The 13,191-nt window shown below is 29.8% G+C and overlaps 1 protein-coding gene across 1 annotated transcript in view; it reads right to left on the bottom strand.

Moving 5' to 3' along the window:
* The window catches only part of LOC131853017 (tyrosine-protein phosphatase corkscrew-like), a 49,557-nt gene that overhangs the window by 24,375 nt on the left and 11,991 nt on the right, over positions 1-13,191 (bottom strand). Inside the window, exon 2 of the mRNA XM_059203809.1 lies at positions 2,758-2,920. Within this exon, the coding sequence (XP_059059792.1) occupies positions 2,758-2,920 (163 nt within the window). The remainder of the gene's footprint in view (positions 1-2,757; positions 2,921-13,191) is intronic.

Raw genomic sequence — 13,191 nt, 5'->3', positions numbered from 1 at the left:
TTTCAACAGAAGCAAAATGTTTAATAAAAAGTTTTTACAAAGTGACGAGTCTTTGTCATATGCAAAACAAAAAATCAAATGTAAATCAAAACTTACTACTTTACATACAGGTACTTTTAATAGAAATTTAAAATTTTTATACTTACGATTCACATAGGAAAGTAACTGACGGTTAAACCCATAACATTGAAAGTAAGGATTTTTAATGGCGGTCATCTTTGATGGCGCAGTCGCATATTATTACGACAAAGGAATTATACAGGTGCGGGTTCTCAGGGTTAAAAAACTGGTAAAGTGCGAGTCGAGCATCCTGAACAATTAAACAGGTTTACTTTCTATATATTGTAATTTAATTAAGTAAGTATGCTTTACTATCATCATCATCAATTCGTTTACTGAAATTCATATAACGAGAGAATAGTTTTGGCTTCAGTATGCTTTACTATATTTACTAAAAAAAACATTTATTACAGAATATAAACTAATATATACCTGATTTTACTATTCCTTCTTTATTTGGTGAAGTTTGACGTGTGATTCAACTAAAATCACACGTCAAACTTCACCAAAAAAGCTTTGTACGAATAGATTCCTTTCATAGCTAGTATATTAAATTTTAAAATGTATCCAATAACTAGTGGTTTAATCGATATTATTATTTAATAAAAAATTTAAAGCACGACTACATCCCTGGTTACTGGAAGTGTTTTCATGAAATTGGAGCGCATTGTGCATCTGTTTCATAAACATTATTTTATTGGTCTTTCTGTAGTAACGATGATACGACGTACTCCAATATTAACTTTATCAATAAAAATAGTCATTATGAATTAGAAACTATTTTTTTCGAACTATTCTAATGTTATTGGTAATAATTGAATTTAAATTATTAATGAATTAATTTTCTATTTGTCTGATTATCAGTGTATCTATTTGTACGTCCTGAAAACCTACCTAAAACAGTTGGAGGAAACAGAATATATATAGACAAATATCGAACATAAGATTAAATACACCTAATAGAGTGAAAATAATATTTTTGTAAACATTTCGTGGTATAGATGTGTCTGGAAAAGTTTATATTGATTGTGATTTATTTTAACAGCCTCGGTGGTCTAGCGGTTTAGCACACCTTACAGCCGATGGCCTCGGGTACGATTCTTCGCATGGTACAAACATTTGTATTTTTCAGTGTAATTATTTGGTCCATTTGTTTTCTATGTGTAGCATGTATGTGTTTATAAAATTTTATTTTTAGCATAGTTTCTAAAAAAAAATGTATCAATGTAGTTATCAATTCTTCGCACGGTACAAACATTTGTACTTATAAGTATTATTGTATGAATCGTTTATATTTTTATGTATGTGTTTTAAAAAAAATATTACATTTATCATTTTAAAAAAAATGTGTAGGTATTTACACTAGCGCGGGACTAGATAGCGCTATATGAATAACGCGAGTTATTATTATTATATTATTATATATATAATACACATGCGCAGGAAGTCACGAGCAGAAATAGTATCAAACAAGTGAACAACCCTACGTTCGGTAAGTGATTATTCGGAAAATTCCATTGGTATTCAATATAGTCACTTTGTAGTGTGGGCTAAAGGAATTCCTGTGACATGGAAACGCTTTTATTACCATCATGCTGGTTTCCAACTATTATTTGCAGACAGCACCCGTACGACACTGACGCCCAGATAACATTACAATTACATACAAATAAATGTCTTGATTTTCTAAAATAGTTTGTTTCACACGTTACAATTATAATATATACTATATAAACTATTTTGCAACTAGCAATACAAGCAAAGAGTACCTATAGTATTTTTTTCTATTTCATATTTCAAAGGCTCTTTATATTTAGAACATCGGCCCTATTCCACCCGGTGCTGTTGATGTAAAATTGTAAATGCTCGTATGTTTATGCGTCTATATATATATATATATATATAAAGGTAATGATAGTGATATGGGTAATAGACAACTGATCCCACTTCGATACATTCTTTTTGTAAATACAAATATATGTATGTATATAAGACAAGTATTAGATAAGCATATTTAATAATTAATACTCAACAATATTCATTGTTCTTAACGAGTAATATTGTCCAGTACAGTTAATTGTATTAATAGTCGACGAATACCACAAATATTTAAACAATAAAACTCAGAAACTCCATGCTTAATGACGTCATCTTATTGTCGTCATATTGACAACAATGGTAAGTAAGATAGATAAACACAGCTATAGGAGTTCGTCGAGTTTATAATTGTTTCAATTCTTATCCTGTATCTAGGTAATTATGAAATTAAGTAATGTTCTGTACTTGCCTAACATTAAGCAGCAATGTTAATTAACATAGACATACTTATTACAATTATTCATGATTTAATAAAATTTATAAAACCCATATAAATATTTTTTTTATAACCTAATAGCCTATATCTATCTGTTCAATACTATACATATATATACGTTGATTTGCCATATAAATTAAAATCGCTATTAAAAAAATAGGGATTAATGGTAGAAGGGCAAAAAATTGAGGATAAAAAAAATTACCAAAAAAAATGGTATGGTGGATAATATTTACACTTAGGAGTATAAAAATAGATAGTAGCTGATTTTCAGGCCTACTGAATATGCATATACATTTTCATAAATCGGTCATATCGTTTTGGAGGAGTATGGTAAGTATCAGTGACACAAGAATTTATATGCAAATATAGAGCAATCTTACCTGTCGTCTGATCATAACATGACTGACCCGCCCTCTGACTCGAACCGAAAGCACGTACTCGCCGGGATGCGCTTGTGACTCTCTCACCAGGAACGACCCGTTCTTGCCTTTCTCCATAATCAAATCTTCAGCTTCCTTAGCCGACATTATTCCATGGAACCACCTGTAAGGGGAAATTGTTGTTTAAACTTCAGTCTATTAAAACTATAAAAATAACTCAGAAATATTTTTTTTTATTGTGGTATATTGGTGTATGCAACGAGGCTTAAGGATCCCAGTATAGGATACAACTCGTGTTTATATTCTACCTTTACTAAATGACCTAAATTTATTTACATTTCATTTGTTTTTATTCTTATATGACTCACTAATTCCCCATCAGAATGTACAAAACTACTACTGGTACAAAAGCGTCTACTGTCCGTCGAGAATGAAAAAACCTAAACTACGAGTATAACATGTATATACATTGAGTAAATTTTATCGCTATACTAGAATTTTCAAAATCAACGAAGTCGAAAATTGCTAGAAACGATCTCACAAAAACTTTAGGAATTGCATTGAAAATCAATAGGATTACAATAAAATATTTATCAAACAAGTTGTGCACTGCTAGTTAGCCCTTGACTTAGAGAAGTAGGTAGTGCAACGTTCATGATCAGCCGACCGGATCTGTTTTATTCACAACGAAAAAATAACGAAGGTTGACATTTTTATAATATTTATTTACAAAGGAAGCTATCAAAAGATGTAATAATATTATACTCATTGCGGATTACAATATGGGCTCATAGAAATACACCGTATAAATAAAAACGAAAATCTACACACCTATTGTATGATTTAATAATTTTATCATAATAAGTTAAGTTAAATAAGTTATTATAGCTTATTTAACTTACAATTAACTTGTTCATTTGTCACTTTTTTATGAATAAGGACAACAACTATAATAACTATAAAATAAATACTTAAATTGTTTTGTAATTGATCAATATAAGTTTATTAAGATAAATCTATATACTAAACTGGACGGTAGGGAACATAAAATATATTAATGCAAAAGACTTGTCGTACCTAAGTGGCTAGAACGTCCTACATGAATGATGTTTTATTTGAACTTGAGAGTAGACTAGGAGAAAATCTAGTTTTTTTTATACTAAAAATGTGCCTTTTTGACCTTTCGTATGTACACCATCAAGTTCCTTATCATTTCTTTCCTAGCCGTTGTATTAATTTGCGTTTCAAAAAAGCAATATAGACTTGTAAAATAATTAAATTAAAATCGTTGTAGAAGTTGGTCACAAGATTTACTTTATTGGACATTAAAAGTTACGTGACCCATACATTTTACGAATATAGAATTGTAAAATGTATACGTATATCTTTCTACTACTTCCTTGGTGGAATATTTTAAAATCCTGTTGAGGCGGTTCAGTCACAAAAAGAGACAAGTAGCATGTGATTTATTAATGACGTTAACTGTGAGAACAATAATCAAAAACGGAGTTGATACATTGTATTTAAAAAAAACCACCCATGTACTATGGGAACTGCATTAATTTATTTACAATGAGATTGCGTTTCAGTGGAATGACAAAATGAACGAGAATAATATATATAACTACTGTTTTAATGGTTAACAATATATCATGCAATTCATATAGATCCTATTTTATTCATTGTTATAGAATATATCAATGAATAAATATATTATCTGCGGTATTACTACAATTATTATAAAGACAATTCAAGTTATGTACGCTATAACAATAGTAGTATTGTTGTGTTTGCTTTTAAGTTTAGTTTAACCGTCTATTGTTGTCTAAATATATTATAGTACTATTAAGATAGTTAAGTAAGTATATGTTAATATATTATTTTATTTATTTATCACTTCAAATTCTACGTAGCTAACCACTTTTGATATAGAGTAGAATATGTATAGATATATTGTGGTTTAATTGTAATATTCAATAATTTAAACATGAATCTACATAAGAATTTATTATAAGAGATAGAAAACCAAAAGTATTAATTAATTTGATTTCATCGGTTGTGTGCGTGTTTAAGTAACATTAGGTATATTTAAAATTTTCAATCTCAATATCTGTCTTAATATAAATTCAATAAAGTAGCAATTGGTTTGAAATAATGATGATTTAGTACCTATGGTATAATATTTACTTACAGTTGAAATATTTATATGACGGAAAACCTCTTGAAAGTGCTAATGAAGTGTAAATTGGTAGTCATTATCGCCATTATACGTTTGTACTTGAATATTTGATAGGACAGTGTACTTGTAAGCACCTACAGAGGTCATCTCACAGACGTCAACAACTAGCTATGTACTATGAATGTGGTAAAGTAACTAGTTCATATAAATTTAACTTGCATATCAGTACTATATATAATGTGTTACTTTATAACAGTACTTTTCAAAAATATACTTAGTTACAGTTATAGTGTTGATAACTTAAAGTAAATTATTAACTCGTGTATTAATATTAACTCGTGTAGGATAAAGTCTTATAGGTAGGTAAGTCTATATCACCAAACTGCTTAATTTATAAGCAGTTTTTCGTTCTGTAGGGTAACATAAAAGTATTGCAGTAAAATTATTGGATATGGAAATATGGCACCTTATCCGTCTACAATGACAATCCGTCACATGATGTGATGATATGGATTGTGGTACAGATGTTTCTATGAAATGTTATATAATTTAATATATTTCTTTATAACGAAAATGTTTATTTTTTGCGAGCAAGTCACTGTTTTTATTTAAAAGCCTTCACAAAACTATTTTAGACCAAGCTTCTGATAAATAAACTTGTCGCAATTGAATATAACAATACATATAACCTTATTATTGTTATTAAACAATTTATTTATCCTCAATTTTTTTTTATACATTTCATAAGTTAGTTAGCTTAGTTAAATAATTCGCAGTGCATAGGGCGTCTCACACTACGTTTGCTAATTCGCGGCCTCCACTCTTGAACACGTCTACTCCAACGACTACAACTTTTTTTATTAAACTTGAAACGACCACATCCAACTCGTTTACGATTTTATTATATGTAGGTATGACATTGTTCAATCCGGACGAAGTCAGTTCTCTAGAAATCTAAAAAAAGAAAGCTCGATCGAAGCAAGCCTGAGATATCTGTGTTGTCCAATGTGGATGGGTGACATAACAGAGTGCAGGCACAACCGGTCTAGACCAGTTAGTCCATACTAAATACTCTAGAATATAATTATGTAAATAGTTCTACTGTCTACACAATTGTATGTTTATAGTTTTAAGTTTATATAGAGGATTAGCTACTCCGTTTGCTTTTTTAGCAAATATTAGATCTACCTCCCCGTAAAATTTCATCTATATGCATATGTTTATTTAAAAAGTAATGTCGAGACGTACAAACAAATAATTGTTTATTTGTCTGTACATCTGGACATTACTTTGACAGACTTTACTTATATTACTTAGGTACTAATCGTATCTAATCGTAACAGATTCCATTACAATTATAAACAAGGATTTGTTTACTTTTTAAGTTCGCACGCCTTAACGGCTTAACCAATCGATGAAATTTTGTCTTATACATAATATTTGGGACTGGAAATGGGATGAAGGGAAGTAGTCACTTATGACCCTTTATCAAGTCATAAGTCACTTTTATGGTGGTCAGTCGTAATGACCACCATAAAAACTATATAAGAACCAAGGTATGTAGATATCACGTGATTGGCGTAAACACAAATATGCTTATGTACTATCGAATAGGTATACAATATGTCATCTACAAGCTACTTGTCAAGTAAAATAATTGTACAAGTGGTTCTAGTAAACATGTTTTTAATTTAGTGTACGTACTTAAATAGCCGTAGTACTAGCCCATAACAATTATTAGATGTTCTGTCTTTATGTACATATTGCATGGGAGGTATGTATATTTGTTTTTCCGACCATTACCCATGTTGATTAATATTTGCACAGCAATGATTTCTTTAACAATACATTTATTGCGTAAAGTAAATATTAAATTATTTAATGTACTGTATTAAAATAACGAGAAATTGTAAATTAATGAAGCTATTAATACATTTTTGAAAGTATTGTAAATAATATTTTCTCAATGACTATAAATTTAAAATGTTCTTTTAAATATTGGTACTCTCATAATATCTCATAATATAACGTAATAAACAAAGTCTAATTTATAATAAGAGATATTATTTACATGTGTAATTTTTAATCAATAGTCAATACAATATATCGACATGGAAATTCAAAACTTAACAAAACAATGTTTTTTGGGCATAAATATAAATTAATATTAATATATATTTTAAATTATAATCAAGAATTTTTTGGGAACTAATTATTATTGGTTCAAAAGCAGTTACTTATTAACTGTATTGTTCCTAAAATATTAGTTTCATTTGAAACATGTGTTATATGAAACCTGTTATATATTTATATGTATTTACAATTTTTTGTGTAAACGCGACGTATGTAAAGAATGTGAGAATACGAAAAACGTGATATCGTGAATACTTAATCGTGTTATGTTTGTTTAACTTTAAGCAAACAACTTGTTTATCTCAATAGATCGTGATTCGAATATACCCTTACGAATGAATATCGTAGTCTGATGAAAAATTATATCAATTGAACGAGATGTCCTAACTTGTTTACTAATAACTTATTATTATTTGCTGATAATGTCACATTCAACTGTTTTAATATTTATAATAGCTCAAGTATTTTTAAAATTTAAACGTCCGTTAGTAACATTGACTGCCGTCATTGTATTATAGACATTTGACATGGCCAGATAACGCTCGGTATTTTAATCTAAAATGGCAGATAGCGAGCTTAGCTAGTTTGTTATCGGCGTTACCATAACCGGACAGTAAGTAAACATAAATAGACGAACACCTATCGGTCTAAGTCGAACGATCTCCTTTTTTGTAACCAATTACATATGTATAAAATAACAATCCACTATAGCTTAATGATATGTAATACACAGCATTGCAATGTAATCGTTAGCAACCACGCAGAAGTGCAACAAAGTTGCACCGCAACACAGAGGGAGGGAAAGTGTTCCCCTTATAGGACCGGTTGGGTTGTGCTTTCGAATGCATTATAACAATGATACGACAATTCGAGGAAATAAAATGAACAATACCCATGGTCCACGTTCCTACGATCCTACCGGCGTGATTTGTTCTTATGTAAAATATGATATGTGTTAATCCGCGATATGATTTATCTGAGTCAAATATTCATTCAACTTTACCAGCTTTCTCGTTTATAATATTAGTAAGATAAAATATATGAGCACAAGTGGTCAATTCACAGTTCATCATAAAATGTTCTCTCTTACTCTTCTACTTTTTGTATCTAAATACACTCTTTGGGAAATACATTCAGTTTCATAACTGTTATATTTAATTTTCAAATCCAATACAAATCTCTGTACAAAATAATAATTATTTTCATAAAAATACTTAAAGACTTTAGTTTACAATTAAGTTATGTTATGAAATATATTGACCTTTCGAAAATATCGAATTGTAATTTTGAAAATAGAATGCTTCACAGGCTTTTAAGAATATTTTGAAATAATCAATCCAATATGGATCCAATATTTTATATAAATATTTCTTTATTTCTTTCACAGTGGATATAATTATAAATGAAGAAATTATAATAAAGAATAACTGGGCGACAGTCGAGTTCTCCGGCACGGGAATACGAAGATCAAATACCGGCCTGGGAATATTTTACAATGTCTGGCATTCCAATGGTTGCTGATTTGATCTTGCTCAATACAAATTTTATTATGAGTAACTAGCTCTATTTGTGTTATCCAGGGCGTTTTCTATGTTTAGATTATAACAACAAATAGTCATAGGGATATGAAAATAGAAATTTCTAGAATATTTTTCGGGCTACTTTAATGCTGTTGGCCGCAGCGAGCTATAGGGGGTGAGTGCAAATGGCGCTCGGAAACACTTTTTATTCATTTATGGCACTAAAATCAATAGCTATTTTAAAAAAGTGGTAGGGTTTACTCCTTTTTATCGTCAGGGAGATGATTACATGAGCAACTGTATCGATTTTAAGGCCGCGTGTAGACTCTTTACTAATATGATATTATTGTGCTAATTACACCTATCTACGTGTGGTATGTGAGTAAACCCATTTGCAGTCTGGTAATTAAACTTAATGTGTTTTTTTCTAACAAAGGAGTTTGCTATTTTGTAATGAATTTCTGTAGCAATCGTTTATTTTTTGTTTTCTCTTTACAATTTTTAAATATAGAACTCAACCGTTTTCTCTATGTACGTTCTATCACGCCATCTAGTGTTTTAGAACTAATTAATAATTAATAATAATAAAGAAAATATTTTTTTTCTGATTTCTAGAAAATAATCACTGACAAGTTTTATCGTCGTTAATCTATTGTGACCAATTACATATATTAGTATTTTAGACAGTATTAATAATGGAAAACATTAACTAGTATATTCGACAGATCGATTACAAAAGAGTATTCACAATTCAAACTTTCTTTTATTTCTCCTTGTCAATAAAATAGTGAAAATATTTTTCAATATTTATATAGCTATTGTCAAATTAGATTGTACTCAATTCTGCTGCTATAATAATATATATACATCTCCTCTTAAAGAAATTTAGCAACTGTGGTAAATGTAAACTAAACTAGACGTATGAGACTAATTTTACTATATAAAGGTCTTACTTTTACTCTTAAAGTAACATAAACTTTTAAAAATAGAATAAACTTTTTACTCTACTACGAAAGTGCCAAACTTTTCTTGAACCAATAATATGCTATTTATAAGACTGTTGTCATTTCAACAAAAGTTTAACTTTGACATACTTTGGCTTTGTCGTATCAAAGTCTTACTTTGACATACATTGAGTTTTTTCATCTGAATTCTTAATATAAAATACATCTAGATAATACATATGATCTTATAATATATAGCGAACAGCGTGTAGTGAGTGATATTTAAAGCCTTTAGCTGTTAAGCAGCTTGTTTTACAAGCTGTGTTCTAAGTAGACAGTGAAATAAGCTGTATTATCACAGAGAAGATAATATTACATAGTATTACTCAGTAGAGAGAAATAAAGGAAGCATTGCTTCCTTCATTCCTGGAGGTGATGGATACCGTTTCCCCTCAACTTGGATCATCGGCGTGTTCACCTTGCCAGTCACCCAAAAAGCTACAGGTGCTGTGACGCAAAACTCCTCAATAGGGTACTGATATAACAATTTTGAATGCATTCAATTGATTATGTTGAAATTTCTACGGCTAATTGCTTATTGTATTCGATACAATATTGTTAATGGTAGATGTGAGAATGCATTATAATGTATTATTTAGTGTGTCTAATTTGCAGTTATATCACTCATTGTTTGCAAACGAAGCGCCTTATTCAGCAGTATTAATTCAACGCGCATTTCTATAATAATTTTTCAATTAATGAAAAGCTTTGATTTCTTTCTGATTTCCTAGTACCTACGGTTTCGAATTCTCTTTAAATATATAGCTATGTACTTACTTATATTTTTTCAATTGATGAAAAACGTCAATGTGTTTTTCATTTACCTGTACCTACGGTTTCAAGTTTTCTGTAAATATATAGCTCCTATACAACCACTTATACAAATAATTTTTCAAGTGATGAAAATCTTTAATGTGTTTCTGATTTCCTAGTACCTACGGTTTCAAGTTTCCTATAAATATATAGCTACTATCTACTACTATACAATAATTTTTCAATTGATGAAAAACTTTAATGTGTTTCTGATTTCCTAGTACCTACGGTTTCAAGTTTTCTGTAAATATATAGCTACTATCTACTTACTATACAATAATAATTTTTCAATTGATGAAAAACTTGAATGTGTTTCTGATTTCCTAGTACCTACGGTTTCAAGTTTCCTATAAATATATAGCTACTCATCCAATAATTTTTCAATTGATGAAAAACTTGAATGTGTTTCTAATTTCCTAGTACCTACGGTTTCAAGTTTCCTCTAAATATATAGCTAACTACTATCATACAATAATTTTTCAATTGATGAAAGACTTTAATGTGTTTCTGATTTCCTAGTACCTACGGTTTCAAGTTTCCTTTAAATATATAGCACTAAATAGTACATATTATTTATTTGTTTTTACAAATAATGAGTAATTGAAGTAATATATTGTACCATGCGAGTCCAACCCACAACCAACTAACAAAACCGCAACTAACTCGGTATGTGCACCGAGGCCGTCATTATATTTGTTAGGTTATTTAAAAACAGAATAAAATATGCTTCATTTTTACGTAATAATAGTAAATTACTAATAAAAGCTGAATTGTAAAGTTTCAGGCGACTTATATAAAAAAGTAAAAAAATAATAAATTCTATTGGGTCTTTTGTCAGTTCTTTCCCATTGAATATGTATACTGAACTGGACGGTACGGTAAAAAATACAACATAAAACATTTTACGTTCATAAGCGACTAAAATGTCCTACAGAATAGTTGATTTTTAAATTAAAATTTGATAAATATTAATACAAAAATGAATAAACGAGTATTTTTTAAATATTACACCCATCTGGTTGAAGGAAATGTGAAAGCCCTTCAAAGTAGATTCTTTCCCATCATTGCTATGCGTACATATTTAAAAGATGGTAAGTCTTATCAGAAAGTAACTGTACTCGACAGTCCCTACTACAAGCCCGTATTTTTGGCGGCAAACAAAATTATGCCATTGTTTTTAAAGTTGGGTGAACCTAGTACGCCATGAGAACTAAATCTTATTAGATATAACATCACAGATAACATTGTGAATGGAAGGAGCGTTTCGTTGCGGACGTACTTACTCGAAAATGCGTATGGGCACGTGAGATTGCGATAGTTTGGTAATATTTACTTCTATCAAATACAGGGTCGCCAACGGTGCTATATAATAACTTGCTTTATAAACAACTCTAAAAGTATTCTTTAAATCGTAAAAAAAACTAAAGAATACAGTCAGTAAAGCAGAAAATAAACAATAATTAATAATCAATCCGTAGTGAACTAAAAATATTAAGTAAAAAGACAAAGCAAACATTCATACTCGCATAGTCAATATCATATATGCGAAAAGTGAGTGAGAGTACAAAGAGTGTCATTGTTACCATTTCACTGATAAATGGGTGAATAAATTTTAATAAAATTTGACATATAAGCAGATTGTATCACAAGAACCGATATAGGCTATCTTTTATCTTACTAAATCAAACAAATCCGGTATTAAATTCAATTATATAAACAATTTAATGGTACTTTTATATACAAATATACAGCAATAAAATATTGGTTAAATCCTTGTAGCTCATGTAATGTAACAAAGGAATAAAATGTTTACTGTATTGATACAATATACCTATAAGTACAGTTTACCTACTTTTAAAGACCGATATAGCTTTACTCAACTTTATAGAATCAAGACAACTTATGTAGGATATTTTATAATTTACGTACGCATCAGTAAAAACAATTTAGTCATAGCTTTAATAACATAATAAGGTTGTAACATTATTATGATACTTTATTATTTTTAAAAATGATACCGTAAAACTTGGATTTTTGATGGAGAGTGTCCCTTGATATATGACCGAAAGAAGAATTCAAATAACACCAAGAATAATTGAGTTTCAATTCATTTTCCTTAATGAATCTGGTGTGTATATATACTCATTAAAAATCAAATTAATCCGAACAAATCAAATTAGACAGAGGTAAGCTTGTCTTTTGAGAATATGGATTCCAATATAGGTTATTAAGCAAAATGTGGACATGTCAGCGAGTTCGACAGTAAACTATTCTTCTGACTACCCCAGTAGATACTGGAATAACAGTCGAGAATATAAAAGCTATAGAAGGTATATTTTTTTATTTCTGATAGATCTCGCGTCGTTAACAAATGAAATCGACAGCGACAGGGAATTCATGCCACACCCTGGAACCTAAGTGGTCTCGGACAGTGCGGTTTCAGAGGAGCTTCCTCCCGCGTACTTGTAGGTTATGAAATGAACTTCCAGCCGAGTTTTACATTTTTCTCACGAGACCATGAGGTTTTTCAAGATGGGTATATTAAGGCTTCCTAAGGGTTGGCAATGCTTACCTGACACCCCTGGTGTTTCAGGCGTTTATAGGCTACTGTAACCATTTACCATCAGATGGGCCGTATACTTGTTTGCCACTATAGTAGTATAAAAAAAAAAATAATGTTTGTTAAATAGCCGATGGCATCGGTGAGAGTTTCAAATCGAATAAGTTTATATTCTGTACTTTCCCCAATACATACAAGGAAACTGAAGATCAAATGGTTTTACGC

Source organism: Achroia grisella, unplaced genomic scaffold (assembly GCF_030625045.1).
Source record: "Achroia grisella isolate CSIRO2021 unplaced genomic scaffold, CSIRO_AGI_Agris_v1 utg874, whole genome shotgun sequence".
NCBI classification, from domain to species: domain Eukaryota; kingdom Metazoa; phylum Arthropoda; class Insecta; order Lepidoptera; family Pyralidae; genus Achroia; species Achroia grisella.
This window is presented reverse-complemented; position numbering and strand designations above follow the sequence as displayed.